General features: G+C 35.4%; 1 protein-coding gene across 1 annotated transcript; it reads right to left on the bottom strand.

Annotated features, from left to right (window-relative positions):
- Positions 1–8,226: 8,226 nt before the first annotated feature.
- LOC133291426 (protein LIGHT-DEPENDENT SHORT HYPOCOTYLS 10-like) lies at positions 8,227–10,240 on the bottom strand. The gene is made up of 2 exons (XM_061489689.1): positions 9,626–10,240; positions 8,227–8,286 (listed from the first exon to the last, which is right to left on the bottom strand). Exon 1 carries the CDS (start codon positions 10,238–10,240, stop codon positions 9,668–9,670), a length of 573 nt encoding a protein of 190 aa, XP_061345673.1. The 3' UTR covers positions 8,227–8,286; positions 9,626–9,667.
- Positions 10,241–20,519: the final 10,279 nt, after the last annotated feature.

Here is a 20,519-nt window from a genome sequence, read left to right as displayed (position 1 = left end):
TATTCAGATATGGCCCCGACAAATATCCGGATATTCTGGGAATTTCGAGAGTGTCACTGTTCCATTCGGACAGAATGGTATTTTTGGGTTTGTGGACCCATGATTGGTTATGTTGAACCTCTGTAATAATTAACTAAGTCAGAATCAAAGGGATTAAGGGCTTATGGTTTTGTGAGAAGCCTAAAGATATGAAACGAAGAAGAAAACGTTGTTGTTATGTCTTGAACTATTGGATGATGAATGTTGATATGATTGCTGGTCTAAAACAGATTGTAATTATGCTGTTTGTGGAACTTGAGCTAGTGTGGACTTTGGCTTGGATTGATTGCTTAAGAGGTAAGCTTTCGTGTCCTCGATTTAGCCATTGTTGGTTCCACCATACCACATGGGGGAACAATTTATATGCATGATGTGTTTTCATGTATTGATATTTAAAATACTGTTGAGCTGTTATGTGCAAGTGCCTTATGATATGCATGTGTTGTTCCACCTAGACAGTAAGCCTGGGTATGTTACGTTATACGATATGGTGATTCTGTAGGTGGGTGCAAGTGGTGTCTTGCACTGATTGTAGGTAATAGACGTATGTAAATCTTGCATTTCTCTGGCCAGTAGGATATTTTGACACACATGATAAGATTATTCTGCTGCATTGCACTGATTTTGGAACTTATATTGTTTTACTGCTTTTAGAACTTATATTGCACATGTAAGTGAGCTTGGGGTGGAGAGATCCTTGAGGACCCCCTGCCTTACTGAGATTTCTTTTTAGAGATCTCACCCCACGTTTGGGGCACATTTTCAGGTTCAGGTAACTCGGGGGTTGATACCTCGGGCGGCAGGAGGCCGAAGTTGAGTTGAGATTTACGCTTTTATGATGATATGCTTGGATGCTGACATGTTCTATATTTATTATCATGTTATTTGATTTGAGACTCTGTTGGGCTTTGTTGCCTTATTTGGTGAGCATGAGGGTTGTCCATGCCACATTGATTTGACTATGTTGATTTAGATTCGAGTTGTATAATGTAACAGGATTACGGTCCGGACTACGTGTCGTAGTTTCGTAATTTAGATACTCACTTATTTATATTATGAGGTTATTCAGTGTAGATAGCTGTTTATTTGGAATTACATACAGGCAATGTTTGGGAAAAAATGATTAAGTAATCAACTTGGTAATTAATAATGACGTCATAATTGAAAAGAAAAAGTTAGTTCTGCATTTTTATTAAGCGCTGCTTAATACGATGATATGATAATAAACCGGGTATACACGGGGTGTTACAACTAACCTGGACAGCATTTGTCGACCAAAGCACCCAAATACCACCAGAAAAACCACGTGCCTCCTCCACAACTAAGCAGTCTAAATCAAGTTTCCTGTGTAACTTCAGATAATTGGCCCTATTCGTTCAAGTCTCGACTAGAACCAATAACTTTACACTGTACTTAGAGAGCAAAAATTTCAGGTGATGACCCAAACCTTTATTTGTCGAACCTCTACAGTTCTATATAAGGAATGAGCACATCATTGAGACGAGGGAGTAGCAGGCTTGACTTGCGCCTGCAGCACCTTGTTTCTCGAATGAAGAGACCGCTTCTGATTATTTGAATCCAAACTGTTCTTTGGATTAATTCATTATGTTTCCCTTGGACGACCAATTGGTCTACCCACCATCTGACTTGGTTCTTTGATCCAATTTCCACCATGGTTACTATCTTTTTGGGTTGTACTCTCATCCATTATTTTAGAGAGGATCAGCAGAGAGCCAACTAGGAAAGTTTCTTGATGAATCTCCTGATCCTCAATATGATCTTCAACAACCTAATCCACATTGGCTAGAATTTCAAAAATGTTGTGCACTATGACATCAGAAATAGATGCCTCCTGAGCAGGAGCCTCAATACTGCCAGTCGTACCCACAACCCGAGTTGATGGAGTGGTATCTGATTTCCTTCCCACCACATGCCACTCTTCTATAACACAAGGATGTTGTCTAGTACCCTTAATGTCCTCTAATTTTCCATCAATGTAATATTTCATCTCAAGTGATTTAGAAAGATCAACTTCGACGCAAATACGTGTAAAACGTCCACGAGCAACCTTTGTAGCAGCGACATCCATACAAATGAATTTTCCTATCAGATTACTAACCTCCTCTAACGGAAATGTTTTAATGAACACTGTTGGAAATCTAGGAAATCTGACCCAAACGTACGTCCTACCAACCACAGCCTCTTTTGGATCGAATTCAGGGAACCAATCCGTAAGAAAAAGATAATGATCTTGAATCAGCCAAGGTCCTCAATTCCTTGCCAGATTTTGTCTCTATATGTACTATCATTTTTAATTTAGTTAGCGTCATCTATTTCTCTTATAAATTATTACACAGTAAATTATATAAGCCAAATTAATAACAAGTATCACATATAAGGATTAGAAATAATTAATATATTTTTCATTCTCTATACATGATAGTTATTTTCAATTTGGTTCATAAAATTCTTAGTACCTTCATGACAAACAACATTAGCACAAGTGGTAAGGAGCTTGTGTCTCTGAACCAGAGGTTTTGAATTCAAGCTTTGGGAATGGAAAATGGTCTTGGGAGAGCCGCCCCCTTTATAGGGTCTGGTAGTGCTCAAACAGGACTAGTCCGAAGGATGAACCGGTTGAGGAGACTTAAAAAATAATATATATCTACTAAAAGAAGAACAAAATTAAATTGAGTATCATATATAGGATTAAAAATATATTTTAACCCATTTATTTTTCTATGTATTAAATAAAAAGCTACTGAGTAACCCCATGCGAAATTTTAAGAAATCTAAATCATATTGCAAACAACATACATTTTTTATAATGTCAATGTTTCAGTGGACTGGGCTCTTGCTTGTACCATCATATATCCCTCATAAGCAATTTTAATTGTCATCTTTGAATTTTTTTTTAGATATTTCAATCGGTTCATCATTTTTCGACTAGTATGACTCGGAGCGGGTCCCAGGATTAAGACTTTAAACCCCTTCCAAAGACGATACTCGAAAGGATTGAACACATATTTGTACCCCCACCTGCTGCTCAATTTCCTGACGTCAATTGAGCTACTATCATTTGGTATTTTTGAAATCTCTTGTTTGAAGCGTAAAGTTTAAAAGATTGAAGGATCTACAACTAATAATAAAAAACATCAATTAGGAGCACATAAAACTCGGCCTGAGCCTGACCCGATAATCTTTCTCGGCCCAAAGATAGTTGGGATAAATTCAGGTTATAGAAATTAAAGGCAGTGTATTTTCGAGTCGGGGTGAAAAATACTTCAGGTTAGTGCAACTCAGCAGAATGTCATACATTATTTTAATACTCTAATTTTTTTAAGGGAAGATTAATCTTTCTCACTAGATATATAAAAGAGGAGATCCGTTTAATACACTTTATATTTTTAAGAGGAAGCAAAATGTAGTTCAGGGAGGGATCAAGGTGGACAGTCGTCTCCTTTAAGTTCATACACCATTAAGTTGTTTTTTGTCATATAATTAAGGGTTATATTTCTCTCTTTTCATACGAGAGAAATCAAGTTCTTATACACACAAAATAGAGGTGGATCTCACTCCTATTTTTCTCTCTCTTCTTGTTTGTGGATCCCGCTTATAATATTGTCTCTGTTATATGAGATAATTTTTCTATGTAGCATGAGAAAATAATTTTCCTATAATTAATGATCGCTACCTTCAAATTCGTACAAGTCTTCAATTACAAGTAATATTTATGTTCTCTTCCTCTGCACCCCTATGAAATTTTTTGGCTACATCATTTTTCCACGTGACCTCTTGCATGACATAACGTGAACGGCTATAGAAGAAATTGAATGTCATGTACGTGGCAGCCTCTTCCTCATATGGTTATAGTTTATGTTTCGTTTTATTTACATTAATCTTCTATTGCCTTCAAATGTCATGCCTTGTGTCCCTTCAAATTTGCTACTATATATGCAATATACTAGAACAATAATTTGACTAGTTTTCAATTAGAAAATGATAACAAATACAAAGGATTATAGAAGCTTCAACTTTAGAGATTGGAAAATTATAGAGATAGATTAGGTGAAGATGACTATGCATGAGAAATGAACAGAATTGTGCGAAGAATATTGAAGTTTAGGCCCTATGTGAGAATGAGGGTTGGATGGAGAAAGGTATTTATAAAGGAACAAGGAGATGGGGAGGGTGTTGGCTAATTATCACGTAGCAGCATATATATGAGAAGACACTGCCACATGACACAGATGAGCAATATGATGAAGGTGTCATTTTACTTTGTGTTATACAAGGCGCCATGTGAAATAGCGTTTTGTACTCGTGAGATGCATAGGTGTGTTGCTCACATGTACGACATCATAAAAAATAGGTAAATAGTTTTGTATATGTTTTTTATAAATAGTTTTTAGCTATTATTTTTGAGAAATTCCCTTTATAAGAGAGTATTGTACCTTTAACAATCAATAGATAATATTCAATCATATATTCCACTTACTTTAAATAAAATATTTTTATATTCTTATTTCAAGAAAATGAAAAACATAATTAAATATCAACCACTAACTATTAAGGGGCATGATATACTTACCACTAAAATTTTTTATCACCTTTACAACCAACCTAATTACCATTGATTTCCGTCAATCTAACGGTTATAATTTATTGAAAATTATTAGGTCACATTTATTAATTAATTATTAATTTCCAATAAATTATAACCGTTAGATTGACGGAAATCAACAGTGATTAAGTTGGTTGTAAATGTGGTAAACTTTTTTGGTTCTAAGTATATCCTTCCCCAACTATTAAATGGTATGAAAAAGTATGGCAGCGGTTTATATAAAAGAGTATGGGTCATGATATACTTACCACCAATTAAGTTTATCACTTCTTATCATCAAATCTTAACCGTTGATTTCTGTCAATCTGACGGTTATAATTTATTAGGAATTAATAATTAATTTAAAAGTGTCATCCAATAAATTATAACCATAAAATTGACAGAAATTAAAGATTAAAATTTGATAGTAAGAAGTGATAAACTTATTTGGTGGTAAGTGAATCCCTCCCCAAAAGATTATATCCTTGCAGTTACAAATGTATTATTTATCATGTACTAAAATGTACGTGCTTATTGCTTAATAGGCTAGGCCAACCCTGTTGATCTCTACTATAGTCTTTTAGTAAAATGGCACATAAAATAGAAGAAACCACTACATTATAGTTTATATTTTGAGCCCAAGTTCTGAAGTTCATGAACTTCAAACAACTTGTGTACTTCAAATACTGCGCGCCATGATAAGTCATTGCCATGTTCATAATCGCAAGGATTTCCACTTTAGTAACTAGAAATTATTATACCGGCCTCTAGTGATCTAGTGTCAAGTTATCCCGGCATGATCTCAATCTTTCACATGCATTTGCACTTCACTTTCCTTTTGTGAATCACAAAATTTCATTCTATATATATATATAGAATGATGCAATGAATCCTGATGTCCTTAAACCGTTGTTTTATCACAATTATAAAATGTTTTTTTTTAATAAAAGAATTTGAAAGTTGTAAAACATCACGAAGGGTTCTAAGTTGAGGTTCTATAGCAATTAGCAACAGCAATCTAATTTCTGACTCGATTGATATATGAAAGTAGAAAATCTAACATGCTGGGGATCTTCGCACGTAAATACATGCATTGCATGCCCATAATTTTGTAGTCCTCGTGTTGTATAATGGAGGCATTATTCTAGATTTTTTTTTTCAAAGTAATTTACATACAAGAATTCTCAAGAACCTACAGGACACGTAGTGCTAAGTTTCTTGTGCCTACGGGCAAATTTAGCACTTACGAGACACATCACTATTTTGATCAACACCTAGTGATGATGACAACTAAGCATTTCTTTCTATTTTCAATATATATAAACATATATAAAGTCTCTTCTATTTGCAATAAAAAACTACATATTTTCTTTTGTGCTTCTATAGACCATGGTTTAAAATTAAATAATATTGTGATTTTAGGGCCTACTCTAACTACATTTTTCGAAATTGCCGCACCACAACGGCACAACTCCTAATGGACCTACTTTAATTAATAGGATTGCAATTAATGCATTAAATCATAGATTATATCTTCCAACAAAAATCCAAGCTTAAGGTCCCATCAACAACTAATAAACTAGTGCCAATTGCCAAAATTCTCATCTTCATTGACACTATGTGAACAAATTGCTCCTAATTAGTCTTTCTGTTTTGTCGTCCAAGATATACGTGTAAGAAAATCCTAATTGATTGAACCACATAACTGAAGATTATTAGAAGCTAAACTTTCTCCATAGTTCTAGATTCTCGATAATACCTCCAAATTCCCAATAAACTCCAAGATGATTTGCAGGATCAAGTTAATTACTCACTCTATGTGTGTACTTAAATATAATGGTATAATAGGGTATGTATTTATGTGTAGCAATAAGATGTCTAAGTACTACAAATAGAATCATCACTCAAAGATTACAAATAGCTAGAGATCACAAACCAAAGAAATTGCAAACGAAACAATGAGTCATATCAAAATACTAGCTCTCCTATCATTTCAACGCAACATCTCAGTATGTCACACACATATACTAATTTACATATATTTTAATTTGCGTAAGAATAGAGAGTCTACGCTTCCTATCTCCACCATTTAAGCTAACATGTCATCATGACATTATCTTCAATTTCTAAAATATATAAAAGTAACAAGCCACTGGACAACGTTTATGATAAATAACCCTACATATTCAGAATATATATTTATTTCTTCACGGCTAGATCCCATATATATAGGATCCTGATATATAGGTTCTCAATGCAATACTTTAATTTAGTCTCAATCCACTTTCAATGATAATTGAGCACCTACCCGATAATAAATGGACATATATATTTCCTCGTAACACTCAAGGGATGGCAACAGTAAGTATAATTGATTGGTTATTTCCATTGTAAGAAAAAATTACCACGAAATGCCTAATGGAGATTCAGGGAGAGACTAGAGTGGCAAGTTCTCGATGCATGACAAGATTTAGTATCAAATAGATCTTTATAATTGAAAGAAGGGTCTTCATCATTGAGTTAATTAAGTGAAAAAATAGTGGAGGGATCAAGTCAAAGGTTATTGATTAAATAATATTTAAGAGGACCAGCAAAGGTATCCGATGATTTTTAGGTTAATCGACTTGCATTACATGCATGCACCTATATGTGGGACATCATCTTACATATTTGTGGGGATATCACCATGAATTGTGAAAAAGTTTCGTCTCTACCACCTTGATTTGCTTCTCCTTTCAATGTTTGTGTCACTACTAACTTATTAGAGATCTATCTCAATATTCAAATATATGACTATTATGTGTACATGCCAAGTATAAGGGTAATATATTATGTATACGTAAAGAATCACTTCAACCCAAAATCTTAAGGTGTTGGGTAAGGGTATTTTTAATGATTTATATTATTCTTTAACACACCCCCTCACACAAGAGCCCTTTGGACTTGAAGTGTGGATATTGCACAGACCCAATGTTTTTGGTTTTACCTTGTACTTATTTTAATTCCACTTGAAAGTGGGGCGGTGAAGATTGAACTCGTGACCTTATGGTCACTTAAGCTCTGATACCATGTAAAAAACCACTTCAACCCAAAATCTTAAGGTGTTGGGTAGGGATATTTTTAATGGTTTATATTATTCTTTAACAGTACATATATATATATGTAACCATGAACAATATTGTAAACAAAGAACTATTAGAGAAAATAAATGACTAATCATCCATAGTTTAGTCTTTATCGTTGCTGCATACAATCTCGTGAGAGGTTACATGCATACTTACATAGCAAAAAGCCAATTGATACCATGCACTTAATTTATCATACACACTACTATGGAGAAAATTCAAGGTTATAATTTTCACCACTATGTTTGACACTATATCGAAGCAACTTCAATTCATAAAGGTAAATACAGTACAAGGACTTACCCAATGTTAACTCAAATTCTTCGTCAACTTCATTCTAAACTCTCATTCGAATAACAAAATACATTCCTTGACATATATAAGACCACAGAAGCGTTAAAGTTGACCCAAGGATATCGCTAGACAGTGAATTATATTTAACCTGAATTCCACGACTGCAGCTGAAGTAATTCAAGGCCTAGCAACACATTATTCAGGACTTTGAATCAATTTAGGGATCTGAAATCAATCAGAAAGCAGAACCCAAAATTAAATTAATGCATATAGGAGATATATGTACTTCAATTAATGGGATTACAATGTCAAAAATTCTCAAGTAATATTTAGAATATAGATCAGTTCCACATTGCAATTGTGGCCAACCCCTTTGTTAATTGTCAACAAAGGTAAAAAGGATTGTAAAAAATGCAAGAAGATATATTAATATGGTAGTGGAAAGACAGTGTGATTCTAATTCATGTACGGAGGTTAGATACACATACATCATAAGTCTTACACTTATTTTTAGCTATAGAGTATAACGTCCAGTTTGCACCTGGTTAGTTAGGTTTTACACGTTACACTCTATCTACTTGTATCTAATGACTCACATAATTAAAAAATTAGAGCCATTAAATAAAAGTGAGATCAACGACTAAGATTGAAAATATAACTTACATCGGTATAAAATGGTCCTGTGAACTTGTTTATATATAACAGCAACAAATGAAGAAAAAGGACATTCATAATGGGTAAAGGGAAAGAAGAGACAAAATTTGTTATAATAAGACAAAATCTTGAGAAAACAAGAGTTTTTTAGACTAGACTCTTGAAACAGCATCTAATTTTCCCTCAACCATAGATCTTGAATCCTTTTTCCCTCGATAATTTTTCAAATATATAGTTAACAAGAAAATCAATTTATGAATCAAATGTATATCGATCATTGCATTAGTTATGTTGTTTGTGAAAGCCACAATAAGATAGTGCCAATCCCCAAAGAAGTAAGATTGTGTGGAAAAGCAAAAATGTACATAAGCAAATATAATATATTATATACGCACAAAAGAAAATAATTGGGAAATGCAGAAACAATGACAACATTGTCATCTTGCATGTGAGAACGACAAATAGAAAATGGATGAGAGTGCATTACCTAGTCCCTGTACTGTATGCTCATTCATTGCAATGTTCAAGAAAAAAAGAAAAAAGAAAAAAAGCCAAGGTATATAAAGTATTTAATGTTACTATACAATTTACAACAGGTAACTAAAATATACAATGCAATTTAGGGTTTTGAAGTCCATGGATTAGGGTTTAACATATTGAATGAAATATATGATGCAAAAGATGAAATATAAATGAACTAATCATACTTCAAAACAAACTGCGTGCTAATAGGATTGATGAATTTTTCCTTCTTGATGCAGAAAATTCAACTATATATACAGAGTATATATTGTCATATATAATTGTTCAATTATGTCCTTTTTTATATATGCATATAAATAATGTCAATGGTTCACAGATACTTGTGAAATAGCAGAAAAAACTATAAATAGTAAGAAAGAAAATTTACCATATGCTCCTGAAGAAGCAAAGAGAGGGGAACTTAAAAACTTTACTGCAAAGGTAAGTTTGAGGTGTCCCCGTTGGGTTTGATAATTGAATTCCTCTTCTTCTTTTTCTTCTTATAAGGGATTCCTCTTGCCTTAGCTTGAGAGTCTCTCACTTCTCTTAGATAAACTCTTATGGCACCACTAGCAAATGGATTTGTCTCAGGTAACCCTCCATTTTCTTCATATGCAGCTCTTAACCTTCCTATGAGTGCATCAAGGCTTCCCCAAGCTTGTCTAAGAGGACAAGTGCAGGGTCCAGGTGGTTCAGTTTGCCCAAAGAACAAACACCCTTGTAAGTGCACTTTGGTTTTTCCAAATTGATCTAAATACCTAAGGAATTCAAGAACATGGTTTGAATTACACTGAGAAAGTGCCACAGGAGGCCTTTGATTCCTTAAGTATTGTCCAAAAGTGTTCCAATCCCTTCTCTTCTGTGACTCATACCTGCTCAGTGGCAATTGTTGTTGTTGTTGTTGATGATGATGATGTTGATCATCACCACCACCATCACCAGAATTAGCAGAGGATCTTGATGATCCTTCTACTATGTCTTTTCCTTTGCTAGAAGAAGACATGTCTGCTACAGATAAATCATTTAGTATGAAAGGGAAGGTTTTTGGTGGGGGGGAAGAGAAGACAAGAGAATAGAAGTGGAGGAAATTAATAAAAAAAAAATGAAAAATAAAAAATAAAAAATTGAAGATCACATCAAAGGGGCTAGTGAGGGGACATTATATGGGACCAATGAAAGTGCTTTAGCCCTTCTTTTTCTTCCTCTCCTACATTATTTCTTGCTTTAATGGTACTATTAGTATTAATCATACTTTATTTTTTTCCCCTACCCATATTTTTTTATTATTGTGCTTCCATCATCAAAGCAATTATTATTGGGGTAATATAGCGTAATTAGCACTAAGGTTAATACTCTGGTGACCAAGGTCTAGCTAGCATTTAGGGGCTTGTTTGCCACGCATTATCTAATTTGGAGATTAAAAGTTAATGGCTTGTGTAACCTACATGCTATGACACATTGATATTATGGTAGGGAGTATGGTGTTACATCTCTTTCACATTGTCACAAAGCACACAACTTATTAATCAGATTAACCTTATGCATTTTACTAATAAAAGGAAATTAATGGAGCTGATTCAAGATTTGTTAGTAAGGGATATCAAGTCTTTTAGGATATTTTTTGATTTCAAATTAATATGTTTTTTGGTAAATACCAACAAGTGTTTGAAACTCTAATGGGTTCCACTAATTCAATTTCGTTTGAGCCTCTCCACCCTCTTCAAAAATTGTTATTTTCAAGAATCGAATTCACTATCCTTTGTACAGATCAAATTCTAAGGTCTAGCTAAAATGTCACTGCACCCACAACTCTTAGTTCAAATTCGAATTTTAGTTAGATTGTGCTTTGTCTGTATCTTTGGCCTGCCATTTTCCTTCTCACAATAATCTATAGAACTATTTTGTAAATAAAAAGAAAGTGGAGTTGAAATTGTAATCTGAAAATCAACGCGTACATAAATAAAAGAAGAAGAAGCTTTAAGCCTGTTTGATTATGTTCTATTTTTTTTTCTTAAAATTGTTTTATAGAATAGTTAATAAAATATGTGTTTTTTTTTTTGAAAATTAAAAAGTCAAAACACACAAAACAAAAACATCTCAAATATGTTTTCTAAATTTGATTCTAAAAATTAAAAAATAGTTATAATTTTTAGAACTATTTTTACAAATTAAAACAGCCCTTATCAAATAAGTTTTTTTGTTCTGAAAATCAAAAAACTATTTTTGAAAATAGAATTCAAACAAGGCCTTTTATTTTATTTTTTATTTTTTATTTTTATTTTGTGGGTTTCTTTATAAAAATGAGACTTACATGTTTCTCCGACCCGTAGTTTAGGAAAGAAGTGAGCAATCATTTCAAGTGGAAGAATGGTCGTTACTTACATAATTGTTCAAAGTATCTAACCAAATAAATTTTATATGTATATATACATTGTTACATTTGAGACACAAATTTTTTTTTCTTTCTTCCCTAGTTCTCAAAACGAGGAAAGAAACCTTACAAAATGCAAGATTTTAATTTTATCAACCCTACAGCAAAATATTAATTACTATTTACTAGTTACTTAGACTCCACGAACTCAAATTATTTGATTTTGACTCTTGTAGAGGATGTGGACATAAAAGCATTTTTCACAATATAGATTATTATAATAAGCTAGCCAGTAATCATTAATTAAAAACTTAGTGAAAGTTAAGAATTCTAATGTCCACTCCACTAACTACTGCTGGAGACTAATCCAATATCTTAAATTAAACTATATATCTTTCAACCAGCATCGCCAAATTGTCCGTTCATGTGTCTTTAGGATAGCTACTTTACCGTGGAATATTATTGCTATATGATTTGTCACACTTCACTGGCACCATCAACTAGGATTGTCAATTAACCAATCTAATAAATCTCCCCAATACTAAATAATATCTATAAGATTGGATTGATATGGAGGTAATGCTTTTGTTGTTTCTCTCAGGTTTCTAGCCTCTTTCCAATGCTTGGACATTACATGGAAACGTATAAAGCAAACATAGCACTTGGGAAATACACTTTTGCAACCAGTTTCCATAATTCTAACAAGAAGTCAAATTGTCCAATGTGTAGTATGGTACATATAAGTCCTTGCCTGCGATGAGGAATCCTATATATTCAGTAGATAATATATAAATAAAGAAATGTAGGTAGCTTCTAGATTATTTTAATTTTACCGACCATTTAGTTTTCGGCATAATTTTTTTTCTTTTTATGAACTTTAAGCATAATACTTATTTTTATTAGGACCGGAGAAAATCAAAGGAAGAAAAATAAGTTATTGTATAGCATTATTTAGTTAATAGGGTTGTTAAGAAAGAGGTTAAATTAAAGGGAAAAGTTCAAAAACTCCCCTATGGTTTTTCCTCTATTTTTTTTTGTCTTGAATCCATTTTCCTTTTTTTTATTTAGACTACTTTTTTTTTTCATTGATTGTTTTCTATTACTGTTGTAAGTTTCCAACATATTTGATCATATCTTTTCTTTTTTCTTTTTTGTCTTCTCAATCTATTTTCTTATTTTTGATTTAGGCATATTTGCTTTTTTCTTCTATTTTCATTTTTAGTTTTTTCTATAAATGTTATAAGTTTCCAACATATTTTATATTATTTCTTCTTTTATGTTTTTTTTTGCCCTTAGTCTATTTTTTTTTCTAAAATGAGAAAAATAGCATAATTAATTTAGTTTCTAACAGTGTTAGAGATAGGTATTAGATGAAAAAAATCATAAAGGATAAGCGATAAAAAAAAATATAGGGATGTAAGTGATTCAAAACAAAACTATAGGGGGTTGTTGAACTTTTTCTTAAATTAAAACAAGTATGGATCATTCAAAGGGATGGAATGTTAAACAAAAGAGGAATGAAAGTTTGCTCAATATATTTAAAATAAATTTTATTTTGATCAATAATTCTTTGTTAATAAATCATTTATAAATTTTACTGTAAATCATTACTAAGACTTATGATATATATTACCTTAGTATTATGTTTAGAGCTTGTTTGGTAGACAAAATATGATAGGAACGAATAGGATAAGAGGGCTTGATGAGAGTAGGAAATGATATGGGTCTGATAAGCGCATATCTTACCCTGTGTTTGATGTGCATTACATAAGCAATTTGATAGGATAATGTTATCATATTTAGTATTTGAGGCGAACCATATCATGTCATGATATGATATAAATAGTTAAAAATACCATTTTAATTGAATTTCATATAATTTTTTAAAATTAATTTTCAAACTACTTTTGTGTTACTTATTTACATATTAGTTCTTATTTTAAATTATTAAAAAAAATTAAAAGTCACAATTTTAAATGAAATATATTGAAATGCATAAATGACTTACAAATTTTTTCAAAATAATAAAATTAAATTCTCACCAAATAATTTTTTTAAAATTAGGTTTTAAATTGATTAACAATATTGGTGGTCTTTGGCTAGTGATAGTGGCTACTACGATGGTGGCAGGTTAGGATGGCGATATGATGTGGTTATAGAGGTTGTGCGAGCTGGTGGTGGTGACAGCATTGGCAATGACCAATGATAATTGTGGTGACTGACAGATAAAGGAGGTGGTGGCATGTAATTGTTGGTGCTTGGTGCCTGGTGATTGGGAATGGCGATGGCTAATGGCAATAACTGTGATGGTGGTGGTTGGCTAACGGTAATCAGTGGCAATTGTTGTAACACACCGTATATACCCGGTTTGTTATCATATCATAGTATTAAGCGCTGCTTAATAAAAATGCGGAACTAACTTTTTCTTTTCATTCAATTATGATGTCATTATTAGTGACCAAATTGATTAATTAATCCTTTTTCAAAACATTGCTTGTATGTAAATTGAAATAAAGACATAACTGAATAACCTCATATATAAAATGTGTATATAGTCACGGATCTACAACACGTAGTCCGGACAACATCCTGATTCATTATACATAACAAGTCTAAATAAACAAAGCATAAATCAGTGTGGCATGGACAACCCCATGCTCACCAAATAAGGCAACAAAGCCCAACAGAGTCACATCTCAATAACCATATAAAAGCACAAGCAATAACTAAGCATATCAGCATATCAGGCAATAAACAGACAACTAAGCTTCGGCTTCCTACCGCCCGAGGCATCAACCCCCGAGGTACCTGAACCTGAAAATGTGCCCCAAACATGGGGTGAGATCTCTAAAAAGAAATCTCAATAAGACAAGGGGTCCTCAAGGATCTCTCCACCCCAAGCTCACTTACATGTGCAATATAAGTTCTAAAAGCAGTATTACAATATCAGTTCCAAAATCAGTGCAATGCAGCAGATAATAATGTCATGTGTGTCAATATCCTACTGGCTAGAGAAAATGAAGGAATTACACACGTCTATAACCTACAATCAGTGCAAGACGCCACTTGCAGCCACCCACAGAATCACCATATTGTATGACGCCACATACTCAAGCTCACCGTCTAGGTGGAACAACACATACATATCATAAGGCATTTGCACTTAACAGCTCAATAGCATTTTAAATATCAATACATGAAAACACATCATGCATATAAACCATCCCTCCATGAGGTATGGTGGAACCAACAATGGAAAAACCGAGGACACAAAAGCTTACCTCGCAAGCTAACTATCCAAACTCAAGAGTCCAACCAAGTCCAAGGTCCACAAACAACACTCTCACAGTTTGTTATTACCAACAATCATATCAATATTCATATTCTAATAGTTCATGACATAACGACAACGTTATCCTTTTACGTTTCATGTCATTAGGCTTCTCCCAAAGCCCTAAGCCCTTAATTCAATTGATTCTGACTTAGTTAATTATTACAGAGGTTCAACATAACCAATCATGGGTCCACAAACCCAAAAATATCATTATGTCCGAACAGAACAGTGACACTCTCGAAATTCTCAGAATATCTGGAAATTTGTCGGGGCCATATCCGGATATCTCCAACCCCATATCTGGATATCATATCCGGATATTTCGCGACAGAATGCAGTTCTGTATTTTCGCGAAGATATCCATCCAAGACATCATTTTTAACATCAAGACACGTCCAAGCATGCATTTTTAGACACCCTAAGGTCAGTGTTTATGTTGGTTACCTATTCAACCCATTTTATATGCCAAGACTCTTCTTTTAACCCATAAAACTCATGATCAAAGGTGGTAATGCATACCAAGAGTTCAAAACAGAACTGAAAGGTGGTCAAGGAGCTTCCAATGCAGCTCCAAACAAACACAGAGCCACGAAAATGAGCACCAAGGTAGGTCTTTTACTTCACAAGATAGCTTGTTGGAGCTCCAAACACCAAGGAAAAAGGTTCCCACTTCACCAACCAAGAAGTCAGCCCTCAAAATCACCTCACTCAGTATCAACAACTCAGAAATGGAATGTTTCCCTCACTCACAACACAAGTTCACACCAAGCTATGGTGTTTTGGTGAAGAAATTAAGAGAAAAGGTGGCCCCTTGAAGGTTCAATGGAGAGGGAGGAAGGGTGGCAAGGTGGCTGACTCCAAGCTTAAGAAAACCCCACATATAAACGATTATGCCCTAGGGTTTTGTGCAAAAAGAGTATTTATAGTCGGTTTAAGTTTAATCGCATTGTATTAACGCTAATAGCTACGCTTAGCATTTTAATCCCAGACTTTGGATTTTGAACGTAGCCATTTTTCTAAGATTTATCATATTTTTATTTTATTTTTCGCAGCACTTTGCCGATACGCGCTTTTACGTAGTCGGTATCAGTTCTGACATCAATTCTCGCTATTTTGACCTGAAACTTTGTATTCTAGTCATACTTATTATTCTAGTTATATATACTTACTTTTCATAATTTTCTGGGATACTTCATCGGTACGCTTTTATACCATGAGGCAAAACCGGTATCTGCACTTTTCGTCAGAAAAGCGACTTCCAGCATTATTAGTCACTTACTATAATTATTTAAGCTTTCTCATTATTATTAGGGTCAATTATGGAATTATTTCCTAAATTGACATTTAAATTAATTAAATTTCTAAATTAACGGTGCGGGTTCTTACATTCACCCCACCTTTTAAGATTTTGTCCGCAAAATCAGTAACATACGTGTCCCGAAACTCGGGTACTATCGGAGAAGCTCGTCCTCTCGCTCCCAGGAACACTCCTCAGGAGTTCTTCCTGTCCTTTGCACCTTGACCATAGGAATGATCTTGCTCCTCAGCTTCTTCTCGCCGCGATCGAGAATCTTGAGTGGTCCGACGGGAGTCTTTAAGTTCTCCTGAACCTCTACATCATCAGGTTGCACCACGTGCGACGGATCTGCTATATACCTCTGAAGCTGAGACACGTGAAACACGTCGTGGATGTTGGCCAAGTTCGGAGGCAAGGCAAGCCGGTAGGCAACAGGCCCTACCCTACCAAGGTCTGGTATGGCCTTATGAATCTCGAGCTAAGTTTTCTCACTCCGAGTGCCCGACCAACACCGGTGACAGGTGAAAGTCTCACAAACACGTGCTCACCCTCACTGAACTCTAGTGGTCAATGCTTGACATCGTAGTAACTCTTTTGGCGATTCTGCGCCTGCTTCAGCTTCTCTCTGATCATCTGGATCTGCTGGGTGGTATCTTGGACAAAGTCCAAGCCAAACAACTCCTTATCTCCAACCTCAGACCAACAGGTAGGAGTCCGACACCTCCTACCATACAGCGCCTCGTAGGGTGCCATGCCCAGGCTAGCATGGAAACTGTTGTTGTACGAAAACTCAACCAGTGGCAGGTACCTCCCATGCTGAACCCTGCTCCAAAGTGCAAGCCCTCAACATGTCCTCCAAGGTCTTGATGCTCCGTTCAATCTGTCTGTCAGTCTAAGGGTGATAGGTTGTACTCAATCTCAACTGAGTACCAAAAGCTCCCTACAGTGCCTCCCAGAACTGAGATGTGAACTTCGGGTCCCTATCACTAATGATATTCTTGGGTACCCCGTGAAGCCTCACAATCTCGCGAACATAAAGCTTGGCCAACTGCTCTGTAGTGAAGCTTACCTTTACCGAAAGAAAATGGGCAGACTTAGTCAATTTGTCCACATATAGAGTCACAACCAACCTGAGTCTTAGGCAAATCCACCACGAAGTCCATGGAAATGCTCTCCCATTTCCACTGTGGTATCTCAAGAGGTTGAAGTACCATACGGCTTCTGGTGTTCAATCTTCACCTTCTGGCATATCAAACACTTGGATACAAAAACAGCTACATCTTTCTTCATGTCCGGCCACCAGAAATTTCTCTTTAAGTCCTGGTACATCTTTGTAGCACCAGGGTGAACAGTAAACTGGCCCTTATGAGCCTCTGCCATCACCTCCTTAGTCAATGGACCTCGAGGAATCACAATCCTCTTCTGGAACATAAGCAATTCATCCTCATTCCAAGACACTCTGTTTTGCTTCTTCACATAGTCAAGGCACTCTCTCTGCACTTGCGCCTCTTTGATCTTTTCCATCAACTCATTAATAACATCTGGTGTTTTCATCTCGAGAAGTGCACCCCCAAATAAAGAGGTCACTGTCAGATCTCGAAACTTCTCAATGACATCAAAGTCACCCATCATCAAACTGGTTAGACTCACAGATTTTCGACTCAAGGCATCAGCTACCACATTGGCCTTGCCAGGATGGTACTTCAACTCAAAGCCGTAGTCCTTCAGAAATTCCATCCATCTCTTTTGTCTCATGTTCAGCTCCTTCTGATCAAACAGGTACTTCAGACTCTTGTGGTCACTGAACACTACAAACTTCATGCCATACAAGTAATGCCTCCAAATCTTGAAAGCAAAAACAATCGACGCCAACTCCAAATCATGACGGGTAGTTCTCCTCATGAGGCTTCAATTGCCTTGAAGTATAGGCAACAACTCTACCGGTCTGCATCAACACACAGCCCAGTCCCTTTCCAGAGGCGTCACAGTACAGCTCAAACTGCTCCACAGGATCAGGAAGGATCAATATTGGTGTCGTTGTCAACCTCTCCTTCAACTCCTGAAAGCACTCCTCACACTCGTGAGTTCATACAAATGGAGTCTCCTTCTGAGTAAGGCGAGTTAATGATAGAACCATCTTGGAGAATCCCTCGATAAACCTCCTGTAGTAACCTGCCAAACCCAATAAACTCTGTACTTTGTAAGAACCTGCACCGTTAAATAAGGTATTTAATTAATTAATTACGCAAAATTAGGAAATGATTCCATAATTGACCCTAATAATTATTATGATGCTCTAATAATTATGATAAGTGATTAAGAATGTTGAAAATCTCTTTTCAGAAGAAAAGTGCAGATACCGGTTCTGCTAGTCGGTATAAATGCGTATCGAAAAAGTATCCTGGAAAATTATAATAATTGCATGATAATTACTAGAATGACATGTAAGACTTGTAAAACGAGTTTCAAGTCCAAATAATGAGAACTGGTGCCAGAAACTGATACTGGCTATGAAAAGCGCGTATCGAAAGGTGCTCAGAAAAATATTATAAAAATATGATAATTCTTGAAAAAATGTGTAGTTTCAGGTTCCAAAGTTTGGGATCAAAATGCTAAGCGTAGCAATTAAAGCTAATACTGCGTGTTAATCTTTAAGTGGGCTATATATACCCTCATTAAGGGCACATTGCCCTAGATAACAGAAATCCCTGCGTGAATAGTGTTGGTGGCTGACCAGAAACTCAGCCCTTTGGTGTTCTTCTTCCTTTTCTTAAGGTTCTAGGCCATTTCCTTCTTGATTCTTAACCTTTTCTCTTGTAAATACATTAGCTGAGTGTGAACAATCCTTGTGAGTGAGAAAGAGACTTCATTTCTGAGTTTGGCTTCTGTCTTGAGAGGGTGAGCTTGTTGTTTTCACGTTTTGGGAAGGAGGGAGCTTTCCGTAGGTGTTTTGAAGTTTCGAGGAGCTTCCTTGTTGTGTAAAAGAACCACCTTTGTGCACCATTTTCGTGTACAGTGAGAGACAGAACCTTGGGAGTGTCTAGTGAGCTCCAATGGCCTCTTTGTTCTGAGTTTTGAGCCTTGGTATGTTGTACAAACCTTTGATCTTGAGTTTTATGCTTAAAAATGGAAGCTTGATACATGTTAAGGCTAAAAGATGATAACTTAACGTTGGGTAATGTCAAACACACCTAGAAATGCATGTTTAAGTGTTTATAATCGGTAAAAACCCAACCTTGGAAGGATATCTTCACGAAATGCAGTTTCTGCATTCTGTCGTGAAATATCCGGATATCTGTCCGTGGAATATCCGGATATGATATCTGGATATGGGATATCTGGATATGGGGATCTGAATATTCGGATATTGATATCCGGATATGCACAGTGGGATATCCGGATATTGCATATCCGGATATTGCATATCCGGATATGGTCCCGAGGAATATCCGGATATTCTGAGATTTCGTAAAACAGTAGCTGTGCTGTGTGTATAGTAGGCTATTGGGGGTTTGTGGACCCTAGATCGATGAAGTTGAACTTTTGTAATTAATGAACTAAGTCAGAATCATGTGATTAAGGGCTTGTGGCTTTGTTGGAAGCCTTGAGACGTAAATCGTTAAAGGAGAACGTAGTCTTTATGTTAATGCTTTTGAGTTATGTATGTTGATACACTTGCTGGTCCTAAATCAGATTGTGATCTGCTGAGTGTTGGACTTGAGCTGTGAGGACTCTTGGCATCGGATAGTGAGCTTACAAGGTAAGCTTTCGTGTCCTCGGTTTAGCCATGTTGTGGTTCCACCATGTTCCATGGGGATATGGTTATATGCATGCTGTGTTACATGCTTTTGATGTTTTGGAAATGCTGTTGAGCTGTTATATGTTAGTGCCTTGTTGATATGCATGGAGGTGTTCCACCTATACTGTAAGCCTGAGTATGTAGAACATACAATATGGTGAGGCTGTGGGTGAGGTGCAAGCGGTGTTCCTTGTACTACATGTAGGTATAGACGTATTCCTACATTTCTCTGGCCAGTAGAATAGTGATTACACACATGCTATAGATATCTGTTGCACTACATAGTTTTGGAACTGATAATGATATAAATGCTTTTAGAACTTATATTGCACATGTAAGTGAGCTTGGGGTGGAAGATCCTTGAGGACCCCTTGTCTTACTGAGATTTCTGGTTTAGAGATCTCACCCCACGTTTGGGGAATGCTTATTTCAGGGTCAGGTAATGTTGAGACCTCAGGCGGCGGGAGGCCGGAGCTGAGTT

This window comes from Gastrolobium bilobum, unplaced genomic scaffold (genome assembly GCF_033153095.1).
Source record: "Gastrolobium bilobum isolate Gb01-03AN ecotype WA unplaced genomic scaffold, APGP_CSIRO_Gbil_v1 utg56457, whole genome shotgun sequence".
In the NCBI taxonomy this organism is placed as follows: domain Eukaryota; kingdom Viridiplantae; phylum Streptophyta; class Magnoliopsida; order Fabales; family Fabaceae; genus Gastrolobium; species Gastrolobium bilobum.
This window is presented reverse-complemented; position numbering and strand designations above follow the sequence as displayed.

Coding starts and splice junctions, on each gene's coding strand:
- LOC133291426 (XM_061489689.1), bottom strand. CDS start 10,240: ATGTCTTCTTCTAGCAAAGGAAAAGACATAGTAGAAGGATCATCAAGA.